The sequence below is a fragment of the Notothenia coriiceps genome, unplaced genomic scaffold, assembly GCF_000735185.1.
Source record: "Notothenia coriiceps isolate Sejong01 unplaced genomic scaffold, NC01 NC01_scaffold00037250, whole genome shotgun sequence".
In the NCBI taxonomy this organism is placed as follows: Eukaryota; Metazoa; Chordata; class Actinopteri; order Perciformes; family Nototheniidae; genus Notothenia; species Notothenia coriiceps.
Window position 1 is genome coordinate 13,495,344 of NW_011369951.1, and position 15,905 is coordinate 13,511,248.

A 15,905-nucleotide genomic window follows, 5' to 3' on the forward strand; every position below is an offset into this window, starting at 1 on the left:
CACTCACTAAACAGGCTCAGCTTGTCTCTCTGCCAACGCTGATTGCTCTTGGAAATTGATATAAACACCTTCATCGTCCCAAAACAAACTCTTCGTTCCCAACTTAGCTGGAGGAGATGAGTTACATGTGGCTTGATGAAAGTTAAAGTTAGCAGGAGCAGCTCTCACACGCTCATAATTCACACGTAGGGGGAATTCTCTTCCCACTGCTTTACTTTGCTCCTCTTAATGTGAACCTCTGACATAAATATTTTACTTTGTTCTGTTTTTCTACCCTGCTTGGCTTGTGAAAGGCACACACTTGCTTATGCACGCACACACCAAATCACAGACAAACTGAAAATGAAACCCACATGAGGTGTGAACGATGGGCAACACCGCCAGATAGTGAAAACCTACAGAAGCATTTGGACACGTCTTGTTATCGACAGAGCAATTTATCTCTTGGCAATTGTGTTTGCTTCAGTTAATGCGAACTCCTGACAAAAGTCTCTTGCCTCACCCTGCTTCTCCAAACACACACGCACGCACGCACGCACACACGCACACACGCACACACGCACACACACACACACACACACACACACACACACACACACACACTCACAAACGCTTACACTTGGTGATGGCACTTTTAGTCTCCATAACTTGGACCTTGATCACTGTAATCAAACATAGGCAGCATCAGCCTGAAGCTGCCGTAATTATGGGCTGCTGGAGCCCCTGCACGAGGAGCGCACCCGCCTGCACGCCGGTAGACAAACGCACTTTCAAACACACACACACACCCCCACACACACACACACACACACACACACACACACACACACACACACACACACACACACACACACACACACACACACACACACACACACACACAAAGACACACCGGGCTGTGTGTGCGCAGTCAGCACAGACGGAGCCTCGGTAAAGGACACTAATGAGTCCAATGAGATTGAGGGGAAAACAGCTCCCGAAATCTACACCACAGTAAAACACCTCAGAGAGACGGAGTAGAGGGAGGAGGGGGTGAGGGAGGGAGGATGAAGGGTGAGGGAGGGAGGGGCTTTTGAAGTAAACCGCAGAAAAAGAGAGAGAAAAGGAAGAAAAGGGGAGATAAAGATAGAGAGAAGGAGGGAAATAACTGACGTTAGCGATGGTGGTGGTGGGTGGTGTGTTGCCAGGGCCCTAGTGGAGATGTTGCCAGCTGTAACCATGGTAACAGGTTCCCATGGTGCATGTGTGGTGCAGCCGGTGAGTGTCAGCTGGGGGTGTGGGGTGTTAAGTGTGTGGAGGGGGGAGCAGTGTAAGTTTTTTTTTGTTTCTGTTTAGCAAACGTCCCACCTTTATCAGCTGCCCAGCAGAGGAGGGCCTTATGTAAGCTCTGTTTTAACGACGCCGCCTATAAAAATATATGGTCTGGTTACATAAAATATAATATCTTTACTAACATGGGATTGGCAACAGGAGGCGCACTGATTGGAACGCTGTACCAATGAGCTTGCAGTCATTTAGTGGCCTCGATGAATGAAAGCCCGGGGCCAGTGTTGGTCCGGATCTGCAGAGGCCCGCAGCCAATGACTTGATGTTTGCATGTTTCAAGCCAATAGAGAGCCGAGATTATTTCAACTCTCTGAGGTCCTGCAGTGATGTCACCATCTAGTTCAAAGTCAATGAAAAAAAATTGCTAATTAATTATTGTGTTGAATCAGTTACTAAAATGGGTAAACTTTCCATTATTTTAAGATTACAGAAATGCAATGAATGTATTCTATTTTCAGTTTAATTTTCTAATTTCATGAGCAGGCTGTTTCTTGACCTAGTATACACATTCCTTTCTTGGTCACATTTAAATATAAATCCTGGATCCATGTGAACTCTTAGGTTTACCAATTACTAAATTGTAATCCCTAAGTTTTTCATGTTACAACATCTTATTGTCCATATTATGATCAGCAAATAAATATATATTACATTTAATTGTGACTGGTGGAGTGCAGCCACATTGAGCTTGTTTTCTTCTTCTTGTGATGCTGAAGCCATAACCATGGATCTCTTTTTGGTTGTTTTCTTCACCTAGGATTGCAAATATAAAACAATATGTAAGGGAAACTTTGAATTGGTTTCATTTTGGGAGTTCTTTTCAACGTTTTATACATCAAGTCTGCAGTATCAGTCATAATAGTGTTGAGCTAATTTAAGACATTTACATAATATTGTTTTATGTTTCTATATCACAGCTGATTACCAGGTGAGTATAGTGTTATCATACCTAATAGACATGGTGGAAATGGACCCAGATTGAATAAAAATGAAAGAAAATAAGGCGGTTTCTTTTCTGTCCTCCATTAGTGTGGATGTAAGAAGCTGTTATCAACTGTGACCTCCATAGTGTTGATTTCATGATAGTGTCAGTGTTTGCACATGAGTATGTATGACGATATGGCAGTTGGAGTTTGTTTGTTCAGTGGTCATTAAAGCAAAGCCAGGATATGCAGGAGTACTTGCCCACACTCCGCCACATGGAGAACAGCCAGCATGTCTGCTTCCACTTGCATGCATGACTGTTCATGGACCCAGTCCAGTTTGCTCTGTGAAGCATACAAAAAAAGCTGGTGGCACCGACCACCACTGGGGAAGCCAGGGGAGGAAAAACTATTTATTAGCTTCAAAATAGAGTGTCCATCATGAAGGCGTTGGGGGAGCGCTTCCTTTGTGCCAGGCAGTAAGGGATTTGTCAACAAACGAGGGCAAAGGAAAGAAGGTAGAATGTTGCTTTCAATTAATTTTCCATTTAAAATGATGGCTTCAAAAGGGAAGACTTTTGATTGAATGTATTAGAGCAGGAAAAAGAAGCTCCCTGTACCAAAAAACGCTTATTCTCAATGTATTACTTGATATTTAACAGTAAGAAATGAGAGCTGCTGCTATTGAAATAAAGTCATACTGTTGATATTATGGGAGTGGATTGGAGATATGTATTTATTTTCTTTAAATCAAAGACAATGGGTTCAATACAACTTCAACAATATTGCATTTTTAGTATGCTAGATAAATCCAATGACAACATTTCCTTAACATAAACAAATAGTCAACGTTATAAAAAGATATAGCCTACTAGGCTAGTTGTGATTAATGAACTAGCAAATGTACATTTTAATGAATGAAGAGAGCAAATTGCACAACTTTTAGGACATAATGATTTAAATAAGGGCTATTTAAGTGCTCATACTGTTGATCATGTTATTTGCAGATGTCTCTTTCCCACTGTACGTCCATTGGAAAACGTATTTTGTGTCCCCAATGATGTGACTGACACGGAAGTTGCAGTATCACCGTTAATTTGAATATGAAATAAAAAGCCTGGTTTAAATAAAAGCCTGGTTTCAGCCCTTTACCGGCCCATTGTAACATCAGTCTAACCGCGGTCCTTTATGCCTCAACTACCAGCACCTCCTGCAGCCCTGCAGAGCCTCTGATGCAGGGCCTGATCCCTCTAAGTCTGCTGTTTACTGGGGGTCAGAACAATAGGCCGCCAACTGTAGGATAACACACAGGCAAAAGTCAGTGCAGGGGAATAGGAAGGACCCATTATGTCCAAGCTACGGGGCGCACCGCAAACACACACTGAGAACATTACACATATTCAGCCGCAGCACAATTGGAGATGTGAAGAACTAATTATTCCTGCCCATATATGAAATCTGGGATGTATGTGGGCGTTTGCAGCATGCCGCAGGCGTGTTTGGAAGTGTTAAAATGTGTATTTATGAACAGATGAACCACAATGTGAGAAAGAATGAGAAAGAACTGCATTTATGGCATGTAAAGGTACTGAAAAGAGCTTTCTATATTTACAGTAAAATGACATTTATTGAGTTTAATGAAAGATTATGTACACAACAATATATTGCAGGGATTAGCAATACATCCTATACCCTCTCTATAGCATCCAAGGTTTTATTTCTAAGATTTTGTGAGACGACAAAACAAGAAACTCCAATTTGGAACAAATTATAGTAGGAAGCAAATCGGTCCTCACTGTTTTCAATGGCTTAAATACATTTATTTATAAGCTAGCAGTAGAATGAGGCATCACACTTAATTTCACAGTGAAATATTCATGAGGAGCTCCTGCATGTGGCATGTTTAATGTCAGCGGTGTGTCTTCCTACTGTAAAAGAGAGATAAAAGACCATCATACTGTACCGAAGGGAAGGGGGGGTGAAAATGATGTTTCCGTGAAAAAAAAGAAAAAAGAGAGACAATTTGATATTATGCTTTATAATGATGTTTGCCAGGGAAAGTGGATATACTTATTCAAGCTCCTCCATAAACACATTGTTTACTCTATAATGGCTTTAAATGTCTGCATTTCGAACAACACACAGGTGGACAAATGGTGAAAGAGATCTTCAGTTGCTATTGTCCTCGTCGGCAGATGCGCTTTTTGCCAGGATGTCATTTGGGCCGATCCATCAGAGAGCAGTAATGAGGTCTAATGTTAGAGCCCACTGTGTCCTAATGACACCTCGGCTGTCCCATCGCCCAAACCCACTCGTTCCAGCCGCAGACCCTCGCTGGGCTTCGGGCAGCTGGGACTTGACACCTGACCTTTAGAGAGACAGCCCCCTTCATCACACCCCCAACCACAGCAGGGCCGAGCCTGGTGTACGAACTGGAATGTGGCATGCAAGATATCTCAATTTGGTCAATGGTGGAAAAGTGCTTCTGTTATTTAGATAGAGATGTAAAAGGACCATGATCATTGTATATTTCTGAATGAGATGACTACATCAATCATCGTATCCAATACTATGATGGATGGCGCTATTCCCATTGTCTACAGCATCATTAAAGGTATCACAACAACAAGTGAAAATACCTGGCATTTGTTATAGAACACAGCTTTTAATGAGGGTCATTTGGAGGGGACAATATGGCAACAATAAGAAGGGCTCTCTTTCAGAGGCTGTTTTAAAAAATATGTGGCGTTCAAGGCAAGGTTCAAGGCTTTTATTAGTCATACGTACATAGCTAGTGTAGTTATGACGATGAAAATATTAGGTCACAGGCTCCACCAACAGTGCAACACAATACAAACAGAAAAACTGGAAAAATAGTGCAAGTAAATACAAAAAGAAAAATAGTAAAATATTCAGATATAATCCCAAGTGGAATGGATTCATTATTACCCTTTCACAAAGTCTCGTGAAAATCCGGCAAAATATTTTTCTTTGTTCCTGCTGACAACCATCAAATCAAAAACATCAACAACAGAACTACAAATAATGTTGGAATTAATCTTAGGCTGCGTTTATTATGAGGAAAAATCATGTCCTGGTTGTAATGAATATCTAAGAATGTGCATGGATGGACGTTGTTTCTATGCATGATTCTCTCATTGAGGATGAATACTACACAAGGACTCCAGCATTCCAGAATAAAGCGATGGAGAGATGAAAATGATACAAATATAAAACAATGGAAGGAACAGCATTTTCCCCACTGTTTGGGAACACAGACATAAGAAAGGAGAGCGGTGGAAATGTGCCGGTCTGAGGTTTAACCCAAAGAGTCGTTTGGTGAATTTGTGCATTTGAGCCGAGCAAAGCAGCAGCTAGCCGAGACCTGGCACCCTGCTAAATGCAAGGCTGAGCTCATTAGGACTGGCCCAACATCACACACAATCACACCCACGCTCACACACACACACACACACACACACACACACACACACACACACACACACACACACACACACACACACACACACACACACACACACACACACTGGTGTGTGTGTGTGTGTGTGTGTGTGTGTGTGTGTGTGTGTGTGTGTGTGTGTGTGTGTGTGTGTGTGTGTGTGTGTGTGTGTGTGTGTGTGTGAGCGTGGGTNACCTTTGAAAATGCCGTTTAATCTTTTTAATAACCTTCATTTTCGCAATTGGATTTGCAACTGGTAATACTTTTTTAAGACCCCCGCGGCACCCTGGATTGTAACTTTAATCTGAAAATGAAACAATTGAACAGGAGATAGATCTACCTGTCATCAGAGCTCCCAACGGCTCCTGGACCAGGACCCATTCTAGCATCCAAGCACTAAAGAAAGATGGTCGTTTAGGGTTGTCTTCACTATACAACTAAGATGTATTTGTAACAAGTAAAATAAAAAAGCAGTTTCTAAAGGCAGGAACATATCATATAAAAGGTAAACTAATGCAAGGTTAAACGATAGTGGAAAGTATTTTTGGTTTATGGTCTTTCTCCTGGTAGCCTCATCCACAGCAGGACTTAGATCCGTAAAAAGAGAAACAAATGGGAGAGATGGTAGGATGCACACACAACAAGGAAGGTGCGTTCTGGTCCACTTGATATTTTAAAAGGTGACGCCACTCAAATTAACAACACACATTTTCCTTACTCTGCTGCATTCTCATTTAGATAGTTTTAGATCTAAAAATAGACCACGGGTCCTTGTGGATGATTACAGTCCGTGAGCACTGACGGTAACATCAGGCCGGGTTAAAGGTAAGGAAAGTTAAGTGCATGTGATGGTTGATGACGGTAGTAGTGTCTCTTCTTCAGATGTGTTACAGTAAAACAGCCATGTTGTTGTCTCACCTGAGCAGGAGCCCTGCATGGCTATCCTCTGCTTCTGACCACCTGAGAAACAAACACAAGTTACCTTGTAACACACACAAAGGCTGTAGATGTTTATGTGCTCTGTGTCAATTATGCGAAAAAGACTCGACTAACATGTTTCAGTTGAGACAACAACTTTTATGACCAAAAAAATGATTGAGTAGGGTAGGTGAGAATGGAGAACCAGCTCGAGTACGATGACGAAAAAAATCGCCCCTTCCTTCAGACTTCCTTACAGAGCCCCTCCTCCAACACACACGAACGCGCACATGACCAATGAGAGCACGAGATAAGTTTGTGCACAGATGGAAGGCAGATGACATTTTTTAATGTATTTATTGTCAAAGCACTTCAGATATTCATTGCTATCGGGATGTTAAGAGCAGTCCATGGAATATAACAAAAAGTGTATCTGAAGTAAATGACCTACGACACCTTTAACTTGGGGTTAAAAAAACTTGCTAAATACTTTTTAGACTTGGAAACATTAAATGGACCAGTCTTTCTAAAATGTAAAACAACTAAAAATATTGCAAATTAAATTACAGTTAATATAAAGCAGTATTGAATTGAAATAACCCTTTGAAAAAAAGGAATAAAGAACCCTTACCATAACCTGAACATGTACTGATTTGCAATTGTATGTACAATGGCAGCCAGGCCGGGTTGCCTCTTTAGGGAAGGTGGTATGTCATCTTTGGTATCATTAACCCAGCCGCCTGCTTTCAACATCTTCAGTTGTGTAGTTGTTGTGATCACACCTCTGTGTTGTTTCTCACCTGACAGCAGCACCCCCTTCTCCCCCACCACAGTGTTGAAGCCGTTGGGGAAATCCTGGATGAAGTTGAAGGCGTTGGCGGCTCTTGCTGCCCCGTAGATTTCCTCTGTGGTCACAGCTTCTGGATCCACTGCACCGTAAGCTATATTATCTCTTATAGAGTAGGAAAACAGCACGGGCTCCTGGGAGACAAGCAGGGAGACAAACTTCACTCAATATTTGATTGACTTGAAGTTAATAGAAATGCACATTATGCTCAGATTATGCGTGAGCTGTCAGATCTGTTGTATAGGAACTGGCTAGTTAAATGCACAATAAGTGATTTCCTGTTGATAGGGGACTCTTAATCATAACAATAACAAAAGAGGAAGCTCGTAAAGTCATGAAGTAGCGTGGGATCATTTACTGGGAGCTGCTTTCACCTCTCTAAAACATTTGGTGAATAAAACAGGTAAAAAAAAAAAAATAAAGTTATTAAATTGAAAATATCTCAGTTTCTCTCACCCGGTTGGACTCCAGCTAAAGCCTTCTTTTCTGATATTTTAAGATCTAGATAGTTTGATGACTAAAGTATTTGATTAAGTAAACACATAATTAGCTAAATCCCAGATCTAATAACTGTATTGCAAAAATATGACTTAAAACTGGACAAAAAGTCAACGGCCGCTTCTACCAGACAACCACAACGCTGCCATACACAAAAGGGATACAATACGAGCATTACAAAAATTATCTAAGTTTGGAAATTGTTGTAGACATTTAGGATAATGTAAGTTCGCTGCTCTAATAAATATATAACATTTTAGTTTAGTCATTTTTAGACTTTTTAATGAAGAAACGTTACATTTGATACCTTTAAAGTTTAGCTTATTACCTGGCTGACAGTTCCAATGTGACTCCTGAGCCAATAGGGATTCAGGTCTCTGATGTCGTGACCATCGATTGTTATAGTACCTGGAGAAAATGGGTTATTTTATAAAAGTTTAAACATCTATCTGACAGAGGTTTGTACTTTAAGTTTGTCATCAACAGATTTTTCAAGACGTCCGATTACATATTAGACAGACCAATAATTCTCACCAGAGTTGCAGTCGTACAGCCGGAGCAGCAGGGACACCAGGGTGGATTTCCCCGAGCCGCTGGGTCCCACCACGGCCATGACGGTGCCCGCGGGGACCAGCAGGCTGAGGTCCTGGAAGATAGGGGCCTCAGTGCGGGTCGGGTAGGCAAAGGAGACCTCAGAGAACTCCAATCGCCCTTTCAGCTGGTCTGCAGAGAGCATGAGACCCTCTGAGGAGGAGCACAGACACAAAGAGAGAACCAATATGTATCTTACTCCAATGGTTTAATACAGGCATACAACACAAAGGGGGAAATGAGGAGAAAATAAATCAATTCAAACGGGAAGAAAAGTAGATTATTTGATGTTAATATTTAACTAAATGTAGATATTATCGTGATTCAAAGAACAACGGAAATAGACATTAGTTAGATTTATCACACTATATGGATCATAACCTATTTTCTTTTTTATTCTATACATTTATTTTTCTTGAAACTGAATTGCAAAACAATCTTTCTAATTCGTTTTTTCTTTCTAAAAGGTAAAGGATGGTTATTGATGTTAAGGTCCTTTTGCTTCTTACTTCTTCTGCACAATGTTTAAACTACAATTCTAACGCTCGTCATTCATCTACGTGTGCAATGTGGGAACAAACTAAACCAAAACCCTCCAGTCTGTGTGCGTGTGCGTGTGCGTGTGTGTGTGTGTGTGTGTGTGTGTGTGTGTGTGTGTGTGTGTGTGTGTGTGTGTGTGTGTGTGTGTGTGTGTGTGTGTGTGTGTGTGTGTGTGTGTGTGCGCGCTAACCATTAAGAGGAAACTCTGGTTTTCGGTCCAGCAGCTCCCACAGTCTGGATCCTGCTCCGAATCCTTTCATCAGCTCAGAGTAGAAGGAACTCAGACCTGTAGATGAAGCAGAAGAACAAGCCGTCACACACACACATTTCACACAGATGTTAACATTACAGATGAGGATAAACAAGTGCTAATGCTGTATGTGTGTATTACCTGCAATGCTGATGCCCACCCAGAAGGTGTACATGAGGAAGGCTGACAGCTCCCCCACAGTCATGTGCTGGCTGGCCATCAGCAGGCCTCCCTTGTAGAGCACTGACAGGATCATGATGTTCCCACTGAGCCCGGTCTGAAACACACATGCACACGCACACCCTCTGGTTATTTGATTACTCCAACATCTGGCATCACTACTACTTCCTGACACAGCGCTGATTAAACGGATTGCTGCCCATTAGGGAAACTGCTGTTGAACTATAGTTCACTGAGCCTGGAGATTAGTATGTATCTGATAACATCTGAACTAGAGAAACAGGAAATGTAGGTAGAATTATATCATTCACAAAGAGCTTATTTCTTTATCAGATTGAATTGCCAGTTTATTAGAGATGCCTAACTAAACCTTGTCCAATACAAAAGCCAACAATTGGTACCTAGCTTATCATACTGTAGGTTATTGTTCTCAGTGTTTAGATGATTTAGTGATTATTACATTCATTGGACATTTTGATTTGTAGTGGAGTGCGGAGGATGATTTGCACAGCATGAGGAAAGAAGCTGCTCTGTAGTCAGGCGGTGCGACAGCAGACACTCTGACCGTGTACGGAGGATTGGATAATGCTTCTTTGTGGTTTAACATCTGTCATTAACATAAGTGTCAGGTACTGTGGTGTCGTGACGAAACAGGTGCAAAAAAGCAGAAGCCCCTGTGCAATATTTCACATCCTAACTGTGGATTTGGTTTGCTTCACTGACAGGAAACACACAGATGCACACACACTTACCACTCCAAAGAAGCCAGCCCGTAGTACAGCTTCCTTCCTGGCCAGCTTGAGGACCTGGTCTGTCTTCTCTGTGTATGTGTTGACCTCAGACAGCTCTTTGCCAAAAGCCCTGACTGTCCGCATGTTGCTGATACGCTCCTCTGCCAACTACACACACGGGCAAAACATTTATTACAACTTGATCTGTTCGAACTCAGATCAGTTTCAGAGAATCTGCACATTTAATTAAGATGCCCCAGGCAGTGCAACATTAATCAGATGGACATAAAAGTCAAGAATAGAAAAACAGTATAGCTTCACTAACCAATAATATGAAGCCATGTTTACAGAATAGAACTTCACTGAACTTATACAAAAGGTAGATGAACTTGGTTTATTGACACAACAAATTTGCAATCACATTTTGTCACAGCTTCCTTGTTTTTATTTACCACATCCTCAAATAATGTCTTATTTGTTAGCGCTGTAGAACATCTGACAACAACGAACACCAAAAATGTCATTATGAAACTATTAAATACAAAGAAAGAAATAAGAAATGTGCTCTGCTGTGTTTCTGTGCACTGTACCTCTGTGGCTTGTGCGAGTGCGTCCTGTGTGCTTTTGGAGATGGAGCGAAGGTGTCTGCCATAAACCACAGCAAGACCAGCCAGAGGAGGAACAATCAGCAACACGAAACTTGCAAGACTGGGAGAGACATAAAACTATAGGAGGAGAAAGAAGAAAAAACAGAAGTTACTGTAACGGACGGGTAAGGTAAGACAGAAGTGGGAGGGAGGAGGGGAGGAGGGAAGCAGAGGAGGAAGACAGAAGGAAAATGTTGCACCAAACTATCCTAATCAGTAATTACAGCAAATACTTTCATTCATTTCCTTGAACGTTCGTTATACCAGCAAATCATTTTACTTCCTTGTGATTGACTGGTAGTCGTGAGCTTGCATTGTTATATGGTTTTCTGTTCGGGAAAGTACAGATAGAAGGAAGGTAACGGACCTGTTGAACAACAAATCTCACATCACTGTTAAAGAAGAGATAATGAAACTGGTGACAGAACGTCGTCACATGAGCGTCATTTAGATGAAAGCCCAGGAAATATCATCAGTTGAACTTTGTGAGTTTACAGGTAAGTGACCTTTTACACAATGCTTTGTGTCTCTGGGTGTGGCCGTCAGTCAATAGACTGTATCCTTTTCTTTGAAAATAAGTAAATCTGTAAAGATGTTTCCCAACAGCTCAGAACAGAAAGGAAGACATGGAAAAAGAAACCAAAGACATAACTATAACTATTTCTTTGTACTGAACAACATAACTCTACATTCAGACACCTTACTCTGCAGTAGAGTTGAGACTAAGGGTTATTTTGATGATGGATTAGTCTGCCGGTTGTGTTTCAATGAATGGTTATATCTATAAACTGTCAGTGAATAGTGAAAAATGGCCATCACATATTCCAGAAGTCCAGATTTCAGTCAAAACCCCAAAGAAATGCATTTGAAGTCCCTTATGTCCCTGTACTGAAAAACAACTACTGTATATACCATTCACACTAATCAGATAATTTAATTGTGCCCTCCTCAGCAAAACGTATTGTTAAATAAATGTAACCTTTGTTTTATGTTGTTTTTTAATGTAATATTTATGGCATTATAACTGTATTATACTCAACTCAAGGCATATTTGAATTATTCCTAATTGTAGCCATAATTGTGATGTTTCCTTAGGTGTCACCAACTCCTTAAAGGTCTCCTATCATACTGTTTTTCATAAATATAATTGTAGGTCTCCGATATATACAAAACATGTCTCTGAAGTGTTTGGCTCCAAACACCAAACAGATCATTGCAGCATTACCCATAATCCCCTCTGTTTCAGCCCTGTTTCAAAAGGGCTGATTCTCTGTCTGTTACTTTAGATGAAAATAAGGAGCCACTCCCCACGCCCCTCTGAGAGATATCTGGTTAAAAAGAACACAATGGTGCTAGAAGGAGATTCAGGTGATAAGGTGTGTGGGGGGGGGGTTACCTTGGTTGCTGATTGGCTAATGGTTACACAAGCCAAAACATCGTTATGACATCATAAAGTGGCCAAACTCTGATCAGCTCATTTTCAGACAGGTTTTTATATAAATGGATCAGGACAAAAAGTGAGAGAATCTTTTTTCCTGAAACGTTCAGAATCTCTTTACACAGAGAGGACACATGGTTTTTTATAAGAGACATGAAAAAGTGGATTTGGCACAATAGGTGAACTTTAAAACGGCTTGGGCTTCAGAGGGTCAACAGCAAGAAAGACAGTTGGTGCTTGCAACTAAAGTTTTTTAGACCCTCTAGTTACACAATATCTCAAACATTTATTTCAAACGATCAATGTATCATAAAGGAAACATATTCCTTCCTTATTCAAATCTGTCCTGCCCGCCCACAGCAGACCCCCGGAGGGTTACACTCACCATCATACTGACTCCAGCAGCGGCCTGGGCGACGGCTCTCAGCCCGTCGGACAGGTTGTCGGTGATGGAGCGGCCCACCACGGCCGTGTCAGCAGAGAGGCGGTTGATAAGCTCTCCGGTCCTATTCCTGTCAAAAAAAGCCACTTCCTGTCTGAGGATGGAGGAGAAGAGGGAGGCACGGAGATTACGAACTATCTGTTGGCCTGAAAAGAGAAGACAATAGACATTAGTGAGGAAGATAAAGATAGGAGACTGTTGCAAAGAGAAACCTCACTTTCACTTGATTCATTAATACTCCAGGCAGTCATTCAGTCAAAATAATAATTGTGTTGCTCACAGCTTAATACATGTGGATAGTTGCACATATTAAATAACATTTGTGAAAAAATAACAACAGGCTCTTTTAACATGTGAAGTGGCATTTGTCATTGCCAGAACAACTATAGGAACTGGGACATGTTCATAAAAACTGATGACACAAGGACCTGACAAATTGTTTGTGATGTTTTAGACCCTATACTATACTATATAGCCCCTGAAGCAAAATACACATTTATTAGATTCATTCATACCAAATGCAATAGCTGCTACATTTGTAAACAGCATTCACATTGAAACCATGTCCATGTTATTGTCGTCTGTACATGTTGTGTTATTTATTGTATGTGTTCTGATTCACTATGATGTGTTCAACCAACCATTGAAGCAGAAGGCATATTTCCACATTTGAGGACCATAAATATTCTTCTTATTCCTGACATCAGCTCATTGATGCGGACATCAGTGAGTTTTAATTTAGTGCTGGCTGGATGAACCCTGTAGTGATCTTGTGAGTCAACATTTGTCTCTGTAGATTATTTGGCTCTCTTTCTCACCTGATGTCTGCATGAGGTAGACTCTGGCAGCGTTGGCAGCCCCTCCACAGAGGAACACCCCCGTCATCATGATACATAATGATGTGAGGGAGGCGGTCATTGTCTCTGTGTCTGCTCCAGCAGTATAAATGGTGTCAATCACTTTACCCAGGAGGAATGGGGCTGACATGGTAACTCCACTGGATACAGTCAGGAAGCCAAGAGCAGCTGAGGTGGGAACAGGAAAAGACAGTATGACAGATCAATGAAATTAAAAGAAATGATTGTAGAAAGCAAAACCAGGGGCTACAATGTATAATAGGAAGGTTTATCTTCATGTTTTAAAAAGGTTACCATGTAAAACCCGATGAAAGATACTTGAAGGGGTTTTTCCAACCTTGGGAGTACTTTAATAGATGAGACTAGCAGCCTGTGCCAGGTGATGAATACAGTTTGACTCAATGTAGACATTTCTTATCTGGGAAAACCTATTTCTTAAGGTCAGAGCAGGTTTTCTGAAGTGACTGCCATTTTTGTTTTTGTTTAATATTGCTGTACCTCGGGTGTCAAAAAAACAAAGTGTATATTTCTCATATGGTTATACTTTGATCTTGTACTGCTTTGGTTTTTACATTTCCTTAAAAATATGAAAACAACAACAATATTTGTATACAAAACCAGGTGGAACAAGAAGAGATATTTAGTTATTCCTGTGCGGATTAAAAACAAATCTTTCTCCTGCATGGTCAGATAAAATGATGTTTTAAAAAATGTAGCCTTGCACACATTCCCTCCTATATTTAGGCGAGGCACATCCAGATAACAAATACAAGAATGGAAACACTGAAGAGTTTCACTGTGTAAACTCCAAAATCTGTGTTGGACTGACGACAGTGAATAGATTTTTTAGTAAAATACTAAAAGTTTAGTTTTAACCAAATGTGCAGACACTCTCCACTTATTCTTAACCATTGTTAACATTTTAAAACTGTTAACATTAAGTACAGTACTTGAGTAAATGTACTTTATGACATTCCAGCACTGCTTGTAAATGAGTATTTCTACAGTGTGGTAGTGCTAGTTTTACAGGTAAGTATAAGTGGATTCTCAGTGTATACCGACCTGCCAGTTTCCATCTCTCCGGGTGAGCTAGTTTCAAAATCCTTTTCACATCCTCCAGAGGGACCGTGGTGGAGGTCTGTTCGCCCTCTGTGTCCGCCTGGGTCTTCACTTGTCCGGCTGGTGTCGGTGTGGAGGCGGCCGAAGAGCTGGCAAAGGCAACATGTGTGTTTGTGACTGTCCGTGCTTGTGGACTGAGAATGGAGAGGCCTCTGAGGGGACTGCAGGGCAGGACGGACACGAAGAGCCCCGGGGAGCAGAGCGGGAAGGCCGGGTGGGCTGAGGACTTGACCCCGGTAAACTGCCTCTTCCTCCGGGGGGCGGCTGAGAGAGTTAGCCGGTGATCCAGCCACAACATCCTCGGCTGTGTTAGCTTGAATTTGGATACTCCATGAGAGCACCTTGACATGCGGTTTAAAAGCCTCATCGTCCGAGTTTAACTGTTAATACAAGCTCAAAAAAAATAAAGACAAGTATTTTCCTAGTTAGTAAATCAGTGATAAATGGAGGCCAGGTGTCTGTTGTTGAGTAAGTCCACTTGCATGGTTAGTCCCCAAGTCGGTAGGTCAACGAACCGTATCCATAGTGATCAGTTGTAGCGCCTCTCCCCGCTACATCCTCGAGTTTTAACCGTTATTGTGTGTTTTATCTGCGCCTGACAGCCCCGGGTTATCTCTTATTATCACCGAGCAGCTAACAACACCCTGCTGTCACTCTCATATGTCGCTCAATATGTAGCTTGACAGGCGGGCCAAGTGGAAACAGAAGCTACCGAAGAACGACTAGCACCACATCCACTCTGAGAAATACAGCTTGTTTTCATAGAAAGAGTCTAAATGGGTAAGAACCAGAAAGGTGACCCTGGTTTGGTTGTCATGTATTCACAATTCCTCCTCCTCGACCGACGGTTGAATTCAATGGCTGACGATACAAGCAAACTTTCCCAGGCACAACCAAGCGAGCACAGATCACCAATGAATAGTGTTTAGGGAACTTCTCTTTTTTTTTTTCACTTGGTTGAGCAAATTCCACCTACTCACTCATTTTTACAATAGAAAAATACAGCAAAACATGCATTCAATCATGCCAGAGGGAAAACTACAGACACACTTGTTTATAGTAAATATTCGGTGGTTATTTTTCTATAATTTAGAAGCAGTTTAACTCCATGTTGTACGAGTGTGTAAGTAGCTACATT

General features: G+C 41.4%; 1 protein-coding gene across 1 annotated transcript; it reads right to left on the minus strand.

The window, feature by feature from the left end:
- Window positions 1-4,507: 4,507 nt before the first annotated feature.
- On the minus strand, window positions 4,508-15,590 carry abcb10 (ATP-binding cassette, sub-family B (MDR/TAP), member 10). The gene is made up of 12 exons (XM_010796749.1): window positions 14,711-15,590; window positions 13,610-13,816; window positions 12,735-12,937; window positions 10,855-10,989; window positions 10,286-10,432; window positions 9,495-9,630; window positions 9,294-9,389; window positions 8,507-8,716; window positions 8,301-8,380; window positions 7,428-7,608; window positions 6,628-6,669; window positions 4,508-4,617 (listed from the first exon to the last, which is right to left on the minus strand). The coding sequence occupies exons 1-12, from the start codon at window positions 15,132-15,134 to the stop codon at window positions 4,508-4,510; spliced, it is 1,971 nt and encodes a 656-aa protein (XP_010795051.1). The 5' UTR covers window positions 15,135-15,590.
- Window positions 15,591-15,905: the final 315 nt, after the last annotated feature.